Genomic DNA, 14,586 nt, shown 5'->3' with positions numbered 1-14,586 from the left:
GTTTTTTTTAATCGTGTCTTGTGACATACTCCCAGTGACAAATAAAGCTCGACCACATCCGTCTCTGCTTTGCTGTATTCATTTTCTCAAACATGAATTATGAAACCGGACGTCCGGAGCCAGAGATGAGAGACGGCTGTATCGACCAATCAGCAATCACGCCATCTCTCAGGAGTGACGTGTTTGGCTTTACATGCCTGAACGGGCGGGATTTCCGCAGTAGTAGCTAATAACATGGCGAAGACTTACGACTACTTGTTTAAACTTCTTTTAATCGGCGATTCTGGCGTCGGAAAGACCTGTGTTCTATTCAGATTTTCAGAAGATGCCTTCAACTCAACGTTTATCTCCACTATAGGTCTGTAACATCTCACGTTATCTCCGTTGTCTTGGCTGAAAAGTGATACTGGAGCAGCCCATCCCGTCATGCTAATTGGTTGCTAACTTTTTGGCTAGCGTTGAGGCAGGAAGCAGCCCAGCCGGCTCGTTACAGAGAAAAGACTCGCGTAACTTTGTCACGTCTCTGAAGACTTTAACTAACAGTGCGGGTAACAATGCTAGGAATGTACTGCCTGGGGTATAAACACACACACGCCTGAGCTAACGATCCAACAAGGTTCAAACTGTCAAGTGAGCTGTCTGCTAGTTTCGGTTTACATACGAGCCAAATGTGTGTGTGAGGTATGAATGAAGCGGACACCCGATCAGTGCAAAGCTTTGCTCACACACACGCATGTCGTGCCTAAGATGTGTGTGTTTCTTTCAGGTATTGACTTCAAGATCAGAACAATAGAGTTAGATGGGAAGAAGATCAAGCTACAGATATGGTAAGAGACGAATAGATGACGTCACATGTTTTCACCTGGCCGACTCTGATGCTGTAAATTACGCTTCATGTTTGCAGTAAACATGTTATATGCCTTTAAATATGTAAACAGTAACCATGACAGCAGATATGAAACATGGCTCTGATGTCTATAACCTGTTTCATTTCTTCACTGTCCAGTATCTCACATTGTTTGGGCTCTGAAGGTAAACATGTGATGTGTGTGTGGTGTGTGTAGGGACACAGCGGGGCAGGAGAGGTTCAGGACCATCACCACAGCCTACTACAGAGGGGCCATGGTGAGAGGGCGCCACATCAAACACACCCTGTCTGACTCTCTGAGGCTGATCTCATGATGTCTTACCTTCTCCTCTCTCCAGGGCATAATGTTAGTGTATGACATCACCAACGAGAAGTCCTTTGACAACATCAAGAACTGGATACGGAATATAGAAGAGGTAAGACATCACCGTACTGCACCTGTGTTGTTTTCTTAGATGTTGACTTTATTCTGTGTGTTCAGTGTGTGGAGTAGAGTGTGATCATGTTCTGGTTCCTTCCTCAGCACGCCTCTGCAGACGTGGAGAGGATGGTGCTCGGCAACAAATGTGACGTCAACGACAAGAGACAGGTGTCCAAAGAGAGAGGAGAGAATGTAAGAAACTGTTAGAAAGACACAGTAGAAGGGTTGTCTCCTGTCTCTCTGCCTCTCTCTGTCTCTGTCTCTCTCTCTCTCTCTCTCTCTCTCTCTCTCTCTCTCTCTCTCTCTCTCTCTCTCTCTCTCTCTCTCTCTCTCTCTCTCTCTCTCTCTCTCTCTCTCTCTCTCTCTCTCTCTCTCTCTCTCTCTCTGCCTCTCTCTCACTCTCACTCTCTCTCTCTGTCTCTCTGCCCGTCTCTGCCTCTCCCTCTCTCCCTCTGTCCCTCTGTCTCTGCCTCTCTCTCTCCCACTCCCTCTCCCTCCTCTCTCTCTCTCCTATCTATCAGTTCCACGTCCCTGTGTCACTCTGACTCTTGTCTCCTCTCTCCTTCTTTCAGCTGGCTCTGGAGTACAGCATCAAGTTTATGGAGACGAGTGCAAAGGCCAACATCAACGTGGAAAACGTGAGTCCCTTCTATTTGCTGCCGTTACTCATTCACAGTGCAAAGAGTTCAGCCAAGTGTGCGGCCCAACCCGCTCATCCATCCGGTGGGACAGACGGATCAATATTCTCTTTATCTATGTAATTATGTAGTAATGAACCTTAAACAGTAACCGATTAGCCTCAGCTGATTGGATTAAATCAGCAGTTTCCTTTGTCGTTGTGTGAAAATGTGACTCAATTTCTTGCAGCGTATTTGTAACTGGGCTCATAATCAGGCTAAGCTACGTGTTGAAACGTCCACACACACAATGTACGACTCAGCATTTGTCCCTTAAGTGTTCTGTTCTTTACCCCTAAGTCCTTCTTGTTGCTTTACTGTAATCATGGGACCTTTCTCCTCCCTGACACACCTCAATCACCGCGCTACCGTTTCTCCCTGCAGGCCTTCTTAACCCTCGCCAGAGACATCAAGGCAAAGATGGACAAGAAGCTGGTACGCACGTCGAGAAACAAGCACACAGTTACTTGTAGTTGCCGTGTGTGTTTGTTGTTTTCTTACGTCCGTCTGTGGTCTTTGTGTCTTTGTGTGTTTCAGGAGGGCAACAACCCACAGGGCAGCAGTCAGGGCGTCACCTTCACAGAGCAGCCCAAGAAGAGCAGCTTCTTCCGCTGCTCGCTCCTGTGAGCGCAGAGCAGCGGCAGCATTCCACCGTCGCCTTAACTTTGTCCCCCGCACGGACAGAACTGGACAGACCGCATTCAAGTCTCTCTCTCTTTGTGTCTTCCTGTCTTTATCTGGTCGATCTCCTCTCTGTTCGTCTTCAGCTCCTTCGTCTCCCCCCCGGTCCACTCGTCTTCCATGGACGCCTGCACATGTCACTCCAGCGGCCTGTTACACACTGACGCTCCTGTGTGTGTCGCTTTCTTTCAGGTTTGCTCAAGAGGTTGACGGATTTCAACCTGATCCCTTAGATTTTATTGATTTATGTTTTTTAGCGGCTGCCCTCTAAAAACAAAAGAGACGTTTGTCTTTGCAACGATCAAACTTTCACCGGACAGAACGTTTAACCTTTTAAAAACTGAAGCTTCTAATGTGGTTTATCCTTCACAGCTTTATTGTTTTGATCCTGCTGTTCTCCCGGCGTTCCTACTTCCAAATATTCCAAATTCTTTACCTATTACATCACAGCTCAGGTGACTGTCACATGTAGGCGCTGACTGGACGGCCTGGATGGTTATATATGTACGTGTACACGCCAGGACCATCAAAGGAAATCCCCATAGTCCAGTTTATTAGGCACAGCATGATGTAATGCATTCAGATCAGCCATGCAACAAATCTGGCACACATGAGATTTCTAATGATCCCATCCTGGACACGGGGTTTGAACATTATAAGTGTCATTTATGACTATGTAGCTGATAAACTGGTCACTCGGTGTGTATCCATGGTTACGATCATATGGCACAGTTTCACTCTTATCACATCTGGGTGTCATCTGTCCCTCTCCTCTCTCTCTTCCTGCCTCTGTCCTCGGCTGAAACATTCCAGTCATCTTGTGAACTCTTCACACGACTCCCAGTCTCTTCAAGTATTCACACGGTTGTCGTTAGGGTGAAGGAATGCGTGTGTTCGGGGGCCCACAGATTCCTGCTGCGGTTGCCGTGCTCCCTGTTTTAGGTAATGGAGTGTGATCAAGTTAAAGTTAAAGTGAAGCAGACGGTTATTTCATGTTTTTCAGCGTTGTTATACCTGAAGTGAACACCTGGAGGCAACAGATCCTCACAGCAGCAGCAGCAGGGGCAGAGTCACACGGTGCGGGCGGTGTTTCTGTCCTTTTATGCATTTGTTCTTCTTCTTCCAGTCGACTGTTCCAACGGGGGAACTTGTACGCGACCTTTTAGTGGGCGTGGCTAAGGGCCGGTGGTGTAGCAGTGTTTATGCAGTGAAACGAAAAAAACATAGCACCAAAATGACAAAGTGCCCTTTTTATGTTCTTATTCTCTTGATTATGCACTTTTCCTGCGTTCTTTCTGTACAAAATGTTATTTGGAGGAGTTCTAACTGTGTGTGTGTGTGTGTGTGTGTGTGTTTGCGAGTCTTAACTGTAAGCAATGCCGATCCCTGCACGTGTGTCCCCCCCCCCCCCCCCATGTTGGCCTCGTCTGGGCCTCCTGAAAGCATCAGAGCACTCAGGTTGTGTTTTGTTAGTGTGGATATGATGAAGATGTACAGCAGGTCAGTGGTGGAAGGAGGTGTTTGTCACTTTACAAGGGTTTTTGTTTTTCTCACAGTGTTTCCACTTCATATTTCACCTTTTTGTTTTTGCAGTTTTTAAAGTTCATTCCCATTGATGCTCTTGGGAAGCCCAGACCCCCCCTTCCTCGCCCCCCCCCTCCTCCTCCCCCTCCCTTGTCCCGTGTCTTGTCGTGGCTCAGTGTCAGACCATCTGAACTGAGCTCAGAGAAAAACCTCAAACGCTTTGCACATTGGACTCCACAAGCTTTATTTGAGATTAGAACCGTGCAAAAGGAAAACTTTGTGTTTTATTTTCTGCCGTCACTCTGCATACTTGCTTGGGTGAACTGTTCAGGCATCAGAATAGGAAAAAGTGATTGAAAGCAGATTGGAATGACAGCGGAGGTCGTTTCTAGCAGCGTGTTGAATCTGTAACTGCAGCTCTTTGATGGTAACTTGGTGTTTAAGTCGTTGTTACATTAGTATGACATCATCAGCTTGTCAGTGTTGTGGCACTGTTTCAATTCAAAGCGCCTCTCACAAAACAGAAGCAAATTCTGGAAGGAAAACGCTCTCCTTTAGGTTTAATTAGGCTGAATTTTTACTCCAAGCAGAGTTTCATTCTTTGTAATTCTCACAAACCTCTCCTGAAACGATTCTGTGGCTGAAACTCCATTTGGATGTGATTGCTGATTATGGGGGATTTCTTGGGGAACAAATTAGATATTTCAACAATTGTAAATAAGATCTACAATGATTGTACTGTAGTTTCATAAATCCTATTGATCTACATTTATTGTAGATAATGTGTACTTTTGATGATTTATTAAAACTGAGATTCTTACAAAAAAAGTTTCATCAACCTCTTCGTCTTTGTCTTTATTCTGACCAGCATGTTGAACACGATCAGCAGGGCTGCTTTAAATCTTTGTGTTGTTGATGTTGGGTTAAGATGTTTAACTTGTAAGCAAAAAGCAAATTGTGGCCAGAATTTGCTTACATGTCTCATCAGAGTCCACCTAACGTTTGGACTCTATGCAAATGACAGCGCTTTATGAAACCCTCTCTACTCAGAGCAATGACTCAGTTCTTAAGTACGATCTGATTCACTCAGTTTCACTCATTCAGTCAGTTTGTGTTTGACACAGATTATCCACTTATGAATGCTGAGCAGCAGAGGAGAGCCGAGCCTCCCTCAGAAGGGTTTAAACCCATTTTACTTGTAAATTGTTTCCCACAGTAACAGAATTCCCATAGATCTAAATGAATTTGATTGGCAAATTAAGCTCCATGTATACGCCTGGTGGCACAGTTTGACAACCATTCCCCTCTAACGCTCTTCTGGGCTCTACTGCGTCCGGTTGTCGTCCGTCTGTAGGATTCTGTTTGGGCCTTTAGATCCGTACGCACATTATTTCCTGTTATGCGGTTTCCTCTTGACTGGCACAGCCGACAGGTCGTTTACATGGAGGAGGAGAGTTTTGGCCCCGCCCCTCCCTGTCAGACAGACAAGTGATACAGTATGGGTTGACCGAGTTGTGCTGTGTCATTATCACAGAGCTGCCTGACAAGGTGAGTGATCGTTGCCATGAGGGTTTTATTTGAATTTCTCTGTTGTGTATTATTTGATTAAATTTGACTGAAAATGTTAATAGCTGTCCTGTGATTTTGATGTTATATAGACTTTTAAACATGCAAAATAGATTTTATATAGACAGACAGGCAGCAGACCACAGATGCATTACTGTTGCACTGTATCTCTAAAAATGGCATACATTTTGTATTCTAGTACAAACCGAGTACAAATGTATACAAATGTACACCTGAGAGGTTCAAACAGGGACCTTTCTCAGTGTTGATGTTCAATTGAGGAACAACTTTCTACTAAACATCTGACCACAGACTCCACCTGACATTAATACAGCTGATCTGTGATGGAAAGAGGAACAGCAAATAACTAAAATAAGGCAGCAAATCAATCGACTTCTAAACTTTTCGAGCCGTGGCTTTGTACAACATCCTGCTGTATTCATCCGTTGTATAGTGAGTCATTCTAAATATAGCCTGGCATTACTTCATTGTGCTGTAATAATGCGGCTGACTACAGAAGCCGCTTTGTGCTCGGTGATTTTCCAAAAGAATTGAATGAATGTGTTTCTCACCGGGCAGCAGCTCGGCCTGTGTGTGTGTGATGGAGGGGGATCAGGCCCAAGAGCAACAGGACGAGGGAACCTGGTTCACAAAGTTTCAGCTGCAGTCTGTGCTAAGGAATGGGGTCGTTCCTGAATGGTTCCATGGCATAATTTCAAGGAAGTAAGTGCACAACTATACCAGAAGCCATCTGCAAACTGTGGAATTTCCTTTGTTTATCATACATTTATCACACACAAAACACACAGAGCTGATCTTTGCCATTCACCCATGACTGCTGTATTGATTTGCGATGTGTTTGTGTTCATTGTTTCTGTAGGGTTGCAGAGAACCTTTTAATGTCAAAACCTCCAGGCTACTTCCTCATCAGAGTCAGCGAGACCAGGATTGGCTACACACTCTCATATCGGTCAGTGTTTGCATTATGAAAGGTCCTTTACCTTTTTTTACCATTGATGTTCCCTCGCCTATCATTCTCATTTCTGTCTCTCTTACCGTAGTGCTGGGGACCGATGTAGACATTTCATGATCGATGTATTGAAAGCTGGCCTCATCCACTCATATACCATTGTTGGTGAGAACGTACCTCACCAGTCTCTGCAGGACGTGGTGGACTTTCATCGTAGGACTCCCATAATGCCTTTTGGTGAGATGCTGACTGTGCCTTGTGTACAGGTGAGGCACCAAAACCCAACACATTATTCATGACTTCATTCATGACCTTTTGTTGGTTGCTAACAGTGCACAATACAAACAACCAGACCACCATCTGCTTCATTTCTATTTCTCTCTGTGTCTGATTGTAACAAAGAGCTCAAAGGACAAGATTGATTACGCAGAGCTTCTGTTTCCCCCTAAACATCTGAGCGCCAACGTGAAGTTGCAACCACAGAGTTTTGTGACTCCCAGCATGAGTCACCCACAATCACCAGACGAGGTCCCACCTGCCCTCCCCTATCGACACAATAAGATGGCCGACTCTGCAGCCTCAGCTCCAAATATAACAAAGACGTCTGCCCAGATGAACGGACTTTACCCCTCTTTGGAGGATGAGTTTGAAAATGCTCCCTCTCCACTTCCACTGCAGGTAACAATGAAATATATTCACTGTCTTGTCTGGAATAAATGTTTGAGACTTGATGGCCTGGGTGATCATATTGGCATATATCAGCACTCCTTCAGCATTTTAAGCTGTTGTGTTTCACGATTTTGGTCTCCAGCCTGTGCCGTTGCCCAGGAGGAGATACCTTACCACTGCCCCCACACCCATCCAGCTTCCAGATGTCCCGGCAAGGGACTCTGTTCCGCCACTGAACCAGAACCAGGTCTGCACCGGAACCATTTCTGTGCTTGAGAGTCCGTCCATGTCTCCAGTTACTCGGCGACCCTTTGCACAATCGCCTAGGCTGAAGTTTGAACGGCCACAGAGTGTTATCGGCCCGTTTGTAAAGACTCAGGCAGTAGTCACCAACTTCAAGAACCTCAAGAAAAGGTTCCAAAAGAAGAGGAGCACATCTCAGGAGCACACGTATGCAGAGATTGATATTGAGGCTGAGCAGAGTGGCAGGAGTGGCAATTATGAGAATGAGTACCAGGAGGTGGAAGGGGTGGAGGGCATCAATGTTGATCCATTTTCCTGCACTGGCGCAGCTGGGAGACTAACTGATGGCAGGTTACCTCATGAATACCTGTCACCTCCACCTTTTGCGCCTGGGTACTAATATGCAAGCATCCCGTTAGAAAAGAATACAGCTTGATCAGTGCACTGCTGAATTGCCTGAATCTATAGTATGCTGATGCTGCTTTGATGATAATGTTTTGGACTCATTTGCCTTTATACGAGGAGTTAAAGCCCTTCTGCAAAATGAAAGGTTTGAAGCCATCAGAGGGGAACCATTTGTATGTCTATCCGGAACTGTATGCATGGTGCGTGGTGAATAGAGAAGGCACAGCATCAGAAGCAGAACTGTTAAGGGACAGAGTGAAGGTACTGGTCAAACCTGTTCAACACACACACACACACACACACACACAAGGGTAGGACGCAAATACACTCACAGTCAGCTCGCAGAAATCTAAAGGTTTATTTCTGCAATTGTTTTCTTTCTGTTACAAACAGCTGTGATACATTTCTTACTTGTAAAAGATGCCAATGTTTCATATTTATGACATAGCTTTAAGTTAATGTGAATCAATTTATTTTTGAACTAATAAAGCATTTAATACAGAAATGATTTGCAAAGCTTTTCACTTTAATACAGGTATCATTATTATTGTCCAGTGTGTCTTTTAGCATTACCAATAAATAATAGACATGAAATATTAGCAAACCTAATGAGATTGAAAGCGACCAGACAAGACGAACGACAAAAACTGATTTCACAAAACCTTCAGAGAGACTGGAAAAGGCTCCAAATCAAATAAATCTCTAGCGACTGGGGAATTCATCAACACACAGTAATTAAAACAAATAAAAGAATGAGTTAATTTTAGAATAAGTTAAATACAATTGTAATTTTAAATGTTTAAATAAATACCCAAAAAATTATTACATGTCATCTCAAAAATAATGAAACCTAATTAAAGGTCGTTTAATACAACAAAGCCTATCTTTAGATCATATATTCAGTTTATTTAATTTATTTTTCTGCCCTCTAGCGGTGAATTAGTGGTCACTGCAGCTTTAAAAATACAAATGACATAAATGGTTTGCAATTGCAGAAACGGTAGTAATTACAGTTCAACTGCATTCTCTCTTTTTGTCAAACACATGTGAAACAAAATTTAATGAATAAATAAATGAATGAATAGATAAATAAAAAATACGCTGTAGAAATTTAAATTTAGTGGTATAACCAATTTGGAGTCTACTCTTGTTAATTCCTTATTCCTTATTCATCACATTAAAGAGCTTTACCAACTTAACGTATCCGTCCAAAGAAGAGATGTTTAATAAAGATGACAAAGAGAGAAAAGTTAGAAAATGTGACGGGGATTTAGTAATCGTGAAAAGAGGTCAACATTAGCAGAGCCCCATATAAGGAAAGCAGCTGCACCCAGCACGAGCCCTGTGCCGGGACCCGGGACCCGGGACCCGGGGGGTGCTTGATATGGATTCCGCTTCCCACACCGCGTTTGTGGCGCTAGATAGGTAAACAGGCAACACCGCCCTCCTTGGGTACTCCGTGCTACAAAACATAATACGCAGGGAGGAGTGACGTCATGTGGGAAGCGCCCCTCGGTCGACGCCAGGAATGAGACTGCTGCTGGTCAAGCGTGTAGTGATATCGGAAGTTATCTCTTTATTTTGAGCTTGTTGTTAGATGTTTGGAGAATATTTACTGTATCAGGTTTACTCTTTTTTTTTAGCGAAAATAATGTCGAACTCGACTTTTATCCCAGGACAGCCAGTGACAGCTGTTGTGGTAAGTTTGGGAGCGGATCTTCTCGCTTTCGCGTCTCCATTGTTCCGTTTGTGTTGACGTTAAACTATTCGCAGAACACGATGCTGTTGTCGTAGAATAACGGATTTTTAGTTGTAAAGTATAAGCCTGTTCTCTTTGTTTAACGTTTAATTTGCGCAGCAGATCTCGGCAGCAGCCAAACAAAGAGTTATCATGTTGGGGAAACGTCTTTTGTGTCATAAACGAGCAAAGCGGTGATCTGGCTTGAATCAAAACATTCATAAATAAACCTTTGTTATAACTGACTGGTTTTAAAGTGCTTAAGTGAGTGTGTGTCAGTATGGCGCAAACGGGCTCGTTGTGACAGACGTGTATCTTCTTGCTGTGGTGTAAAGTTGAAATGCACCTTAAGGCGGTGCCTTCACTGCTGTCGGAAATCTGATGTCTTTATCAACGATCCTGATAAGACTTGTAGCCGTGGAAATGTGTCATGCAGTGGCATTCGTTTGAACGCAACACTCAAGCTTGCATGCATTCTTGTTATTGAAGTTGCAGTATGTTGGTTGAGTAGATGGCAGAGTGAATAGAAGGGAGGCAGTAGTCGAGTGGGTAGAGCTTCTGCTCAAGAACCGGAGGGTTGCCGGTTCGAGTCCCTGCCGAGGTGCCCCTGAGCAAGGCACCGAACCCTCAATTGCTCCCCCCTCTGCGAAGGGTGGTAATATAATGTAATGTAAGTCGCTTTGGATAAAAGCGTCTGCCAAATGATCGTAATGTAATGTAGTTGGTTAATAACAAATACTCTATGTCAAAAGGTGTATTTTACAAATTGACCATGAAGGCAACCAAAGCTTATCTGTAATGTTTTCATTCTGCTTAACAGATTAAGACCATTTTAAAACTCAACCTCACATTATATATTAAACCGCACATGAATCCTTGACTCCTTGACTCCTCTCAGTTCACACTCTGCAGAGTTTGATATGATACCATAGTACTCACACAGTACTGACCGAGTGACTCACTCAGACTGTAATAGAGTGTCAGACATTGTTGTCATGCCACAGTCCTCTCATTCATTGTGACACAGAGAGTCTTTGTGTAGAGCAGTGTTGCCATCAGTGGTCAATATGTCTGCTTTAATGAGCCCACAGCTGCTCATCTTCATCAAAGGCTCCACTAATAATCTGCATCTGTCCCTGGTCACTTCTTCAGATGATAACAGACTTCTTATCATAATCATAACAGTTCATTCAGCCTCCTGCTTTAACATTCACATTTTCTCTGATTCTATTTCCCCTCCCCACACACACTTACACACTCATGAACAGCAACGGATCGAGATTTGTAAGTTGCGACATGGAGATAACCTGATCCTTGGATTCAGCATCGGAGGGGGGATAGACCAGGACCCTGGGCAGAACCCCTTCTCCAAGGACAAGACGGACAAAGTAAGTGTGTGTGTGTGTGTGTGTGTGTGTGTGTGTGTGTGTGTGTCACTTACATTTAGAAATGTGTTTTGTTTCCCCTTTTATGTCAGGGTTTGTTTGTTTGGAATTGAAACTCCCTTCATTCCACAGCAGTAGTAGAGCAGCAGCAGTAGAGCAGCAGTGAAATGTGAGCGACAGGCCTGAACACATCACCTGTAGCCCTGAGTGGGTGGTAGAGTGACATCATAGAAAGTGTGAATGTAGAGTTCTGTCTCACTGGTAGACTGTGTGTAGAGGTTAAGCTGTAGAGGTGAAAGAGTAAAGAGACACCAGGCCCCTTATTCACACTCCCAAAGTATAAACAGGAGGAGCTTCAGTCACTTTCTTTAAACTCTGTGGCCTCTGATTTTCAGATATCCTTAACTTTTGATCACTCAGCATTGAATGAGCAATGAGCTCCTCTCTCCTTTCCTTACTCTCTCTGATTCTAATTATAATATGATTGTGTGCTGATTGTCCAGCCTTGACTTTCATTCAAATTATTCTGAACGCCTCGTCATAAGAGGTTTTGTTCAGATCCCAAGCGGTCCCTTGCACAGTGTGATTGATTGTGTGTTTATGTTCTCATAGGGGATTTATGTGACCAGGATCACACCAGGAGGACCAGCAGAGGTGGCAGGTTTGATGATGGGAGACAAAATCATGCAGGTATGCAGGCCAACAGAGTTTTAACTTGTTCATATGTCCAGAAGATGGCGCTATGTGAATATAAAGTGTTTGCCTGTGTTGCATGTTGACGTCCAGACTGTGTAGAGATCTTACACTTTTTGTTTTTGTTTTCAATCCGTCAGGTGAACGGCTGGGACATGACGGTGGTGACACACGACAAGGCTCGTAAAAGACTGACCAAGAAGAACGAGGACGTGGTGCGACTTCTGGTAACCAGGAAGTCTCTGGAGGAAGCTGTCAAACACTCCATGAGGGCCCCAAACAACCAATGATGGCAACACACCACTTTAAGTGATGCACAATAAGACTCCCACAACTTTCAGCAATCGTTGACCCTTCAACACACACACATAAGAACACACATAAGCTAATGCAAACCTCCCGATTTACAAGAGACAGGGGCGTCAGTCTGTGTGAATACTAGGGTTAGTTCATCAGGTACACACTCAAACACAATCTGCCTGAAACATAAACCACCCACGTCTTATAAGTACATTAGAGAAATGATGCAATCTAAAACTACACACGCACACAGAAAGAGAGAGGGCGATTCTGTTTGATCTGAAACAAAGCACTTCATTCCCTTTTATTAGGAATACACTGAGGTACTTTGGTTTGTACTGTAGTTCCTCTCTTTGGATTGAATTCCCACCTTTTTTTTGCAGCACTTTCTCTAATGAAGGGAGTGACAACAACACCCAGCCTGACTGTGTGTAGGTGAGGTCAGTCAGGTCTGTCTGCTTCCCTGTAAGCTCATAGACGATCACAGATGGCCTCAGTGTCTTAAAGTTGTAAGTTCAGCCCGGTTTGTATCGTCCATCCAGCCCATTTCATCTCATTCAACCAAACTACAAATGCTTTATGGATGTTTTAATCATTCCGTTCAAAAAAATCCATGAATTCCAAAGTGAAGCCAGAGCGCTGCAGCCGATCACAAACAGAGTCCGAGAATATTTTCTGTTTTTTGTTGAATGGTACAAAGTGCAAAGTCTGGACCCTAAACTTTATTCTAGCGTATTGTTCTGTTCCTAATATCCTTGTGTATTTTATAATTTTTTTGCTTTCCCATTGATTTTCTATAAATTTCAATTACATGTTCTAATCGTTACCACACTACATCAAACCTGTTTCTGATTTTTGTGGCATTTATGATTTATTTTTTTATACTCTCATCCCTCAGACATCATCCCTCTTCCATGTGAAACTAAATAATATTCCATACAAACAGTAGTCCCGTGTTTTGACTGACAGCAGTCCTGTAATATTCATCACAGCCACTCAGCGTCGTCTTTCTCAGGTTCAGCTTGAAAAGGTTGCTAGCTTTTGGTTCCTTAGTTGTTTTCTTACTTTGATACCTGCAGATCTTTTAGTTTCACACTGTAAGTTAAATGATCTCAGAATGTTTCTCCTGGTCTGTAGGTGGAAGTTTTCTACAGTCAGTAATCATGAGCAGCAAAGGAGTAATGTTCTGGTGTCTCAGTCCAGCAGTTAAAGTTAAAGGGAACAGAAACATGTATGGGAGTGTTTAAGGTCTCTGATTACTACCTTCACAGTGTTTTACTCTAAAATCCAGCTGTGATATAGTGGAGGTTCATCATTCTTAGGTACAATGGTGCCCAGTGAAACAGGATAGAGCGTCATTCACACTTTGCCTCAGGTGACTCCTTCAGGTACGCACAGCGCCGTCCCAACATCTCTACCCTGGTGTCATCAGTTGCACAGCAGTTTGCACCTCTGGAGGCTCCAAAGACTCACAACGCTGCTCCTTGACCCCTCATGACCCCAACATGACCCCCATGTGACCCAAGGAGTCACCTGGCCAAAGTACGAACGACACTCAAGGGATCATTCCGGTCAACTGCTCACCACTGACCAATAGCACCAAGTTGATCTCGTTTCCAAAGTAACAATTCCCAAATCGTTTCTGCAATGGAAATCCTTTACTTTGAAATGTTCCGATACTGACTGATGCAAAATGGAGCTCTCAGTGTTGTGTAATAATATTGACCTGCTTTTCTTATGCTAGCAGTATTGATTGTTTTTTCTTAATTGAACCTTTTAATTTGTACGATACTAATAAACAAATTCCACTAAATCATGTTTTTGAAAATCTTTTACTTAACACTTACAATTTGGAACGAAACTTTTTAATAGTGATTTCTTATAACCAAGATTATGATCTGTCTCTTTGTAAACTCTCAGTAAAGCAAAACCTTTGACTTGATGGATTAGCGTTTATAATAATAAATGTTTCTCTGATATAAAAAGACTAAAACTTAATTATGCCTCTTTAGCTTCTTAGTGAGAATCCTTATTCCCCTCCTCTTCCCTCCAAACTGCCCTTTAATCTTGAAAATAGCTGTAATAAAGTAAACAGCTGACATTTCATAGCAAAGAATCTATTTCCTGACCTTTCTGATGGAGAGACTCTTCAGCACTTTCATCTCTTAAATATGTGAACCAATCACTTCCCTTTGAACTGACGACTCGCAAACAAAACAACATCTGATCCAGCAAAAACTGACTTCAGCCATACAGAATATAAAGATTGCATTCTAAGATGTACCTGTTGATCTTCATTTTGTGTTTTAAAGAGCAAATATTCCTCTAATTGTCTCCTAAGCAGTTACATGTATAACTATATTAACACTATATATATCATATTACACTTATGAGACCCTGGTCACCTAACTGTCCTCACCTTAATCTGTCTCTTATCTTGTCACTG

General features: G+C 43.2%; 3 protein-coding genes across 7 annotated transcripts; all 3 read left to right on the top strand.

Moving 5' to 3' along the window:
• The first annotated feature begins 193 nt into the window (after positions 1–193).
• Positions 194–4,694, top strand: LOC143002834 (ras-related protein Rab-8A-like). The gene is made up of 8 exons (XM_076153199.1): positions 194–358; positions 767–827; positions 1,065–1,125; positions 1,207–1,284; positions 1,392–1,481; positions 1,862–1,927; positions 2,351–2,401; positions 2,504–4,694. Exons 1-8 carry the CDS (start codon positions 235–237, stop codon positions 2,591–2,593), a joined length of 621 nt encoding a protein of 206 aa, XP_076009314.1. The 5' UTR covers positions 194–234; the 3' UTR covers positions 2,594–4,694.
• Positions 4,695–5,666: 972 nt separating this feature from the next.
• hsh2d (hematopoietic SH2 domain containing) lies at positions 5,667–8,536 on the top strand. Of its 4 annotated transcripts, none has more exons than XM_076153262.1 (6): positions 5,667–5,719; positions 6,320–6,460; positions 6,618–6,707; positions 6,799–6,973; positions 7,110–7,385; positions 7,519–8,536. In XM_076153262.1, the coding sequence occupies exons 2-6, from the start codon at positions 6,339–6,341 to the stop codon at positions 8,017–8,019; spliced, it is 1,164 nt and encodes a 387-aa protein (XP_076009377.1). In that variant the 5' UTR covers positions 5,667–5,719; positions 6,320–6,338; the 3' UTR covers positions 8,020–8,536. The 4 variants fall into 4 exon arrangements, with proteins under 4 accessions (XP_076009377.1, XP_076009378.1, XP_076009379.1 ...); XM_076153263.1 differs by having other exon boundaries at positions 5,670–5,719; positions 6,317–6,460; XM_076153264.1 differs by lacking the exon at positions 5,667–5,719 and adding an exon at positions 5,738–6,190.
• Positions 8,537–9,515: 979 nt separating this feature from the next.
• Positions 9,516–13,315, top strand: tax1bp3 (Tax1 (human T-cell leukemia virus type I) binding protein 3). 2 transcript variants are annotated; one of them, XR_012963826.1, is made up of 5 exons: positions 9,516–9,723; positions 11,031–11,150; positions 11,760–11,837; positions 11,981–12,580; positions 12,611–13,315. XR_012963826.1 is itself a non-coding variant. In XM_076153389.1 (4 exons), the coding sequence occupies exons 1-4, from the start codon at positions 9,622–9,624 to the stop codon at positions 12,128–12,130; spliced, it is 450 nt and encodes a 149-aa protein (XP_076009504.1). In that variant the 5' UTR covers positions 9,516–9,621; the 3' UTR covers positions 12,131–13,315. The 2 variants fall into 2 exon arrangements, 1 of the variants encoding a protein (XP_076009504.1); XM_076153389.1 differs by having other exon boundaries at positions 11,981–13,315.
• The last annotated feature ends 1,271 nt before the right edge of the window (positions 13,316–14,586 follow it).

Source organism: Genypterus blacodes, unplaced genomic scaffold (assembly GCF_046128005.1).
Source record: "Genypterus blacodes isolate CSIRO-AG114 ecotype Tasmania unplaced genomic scaffold, CSIRO-AGI_Gbla_v1 ptg000058l_1, whole genome shotgun sequence".
In the NCBI taxonomy this organism is placed as follows: Eukaryota; Metazoa; Chordata; class Actinopteri; order Ophidiiformes; family Ophidiidae; genus Genypterus; species Genypterus blacodes.
Note: the sequence above shows the minus strand (reverse complement) of the source record. Positions and strands in the feature narration are given on the sequence as shown.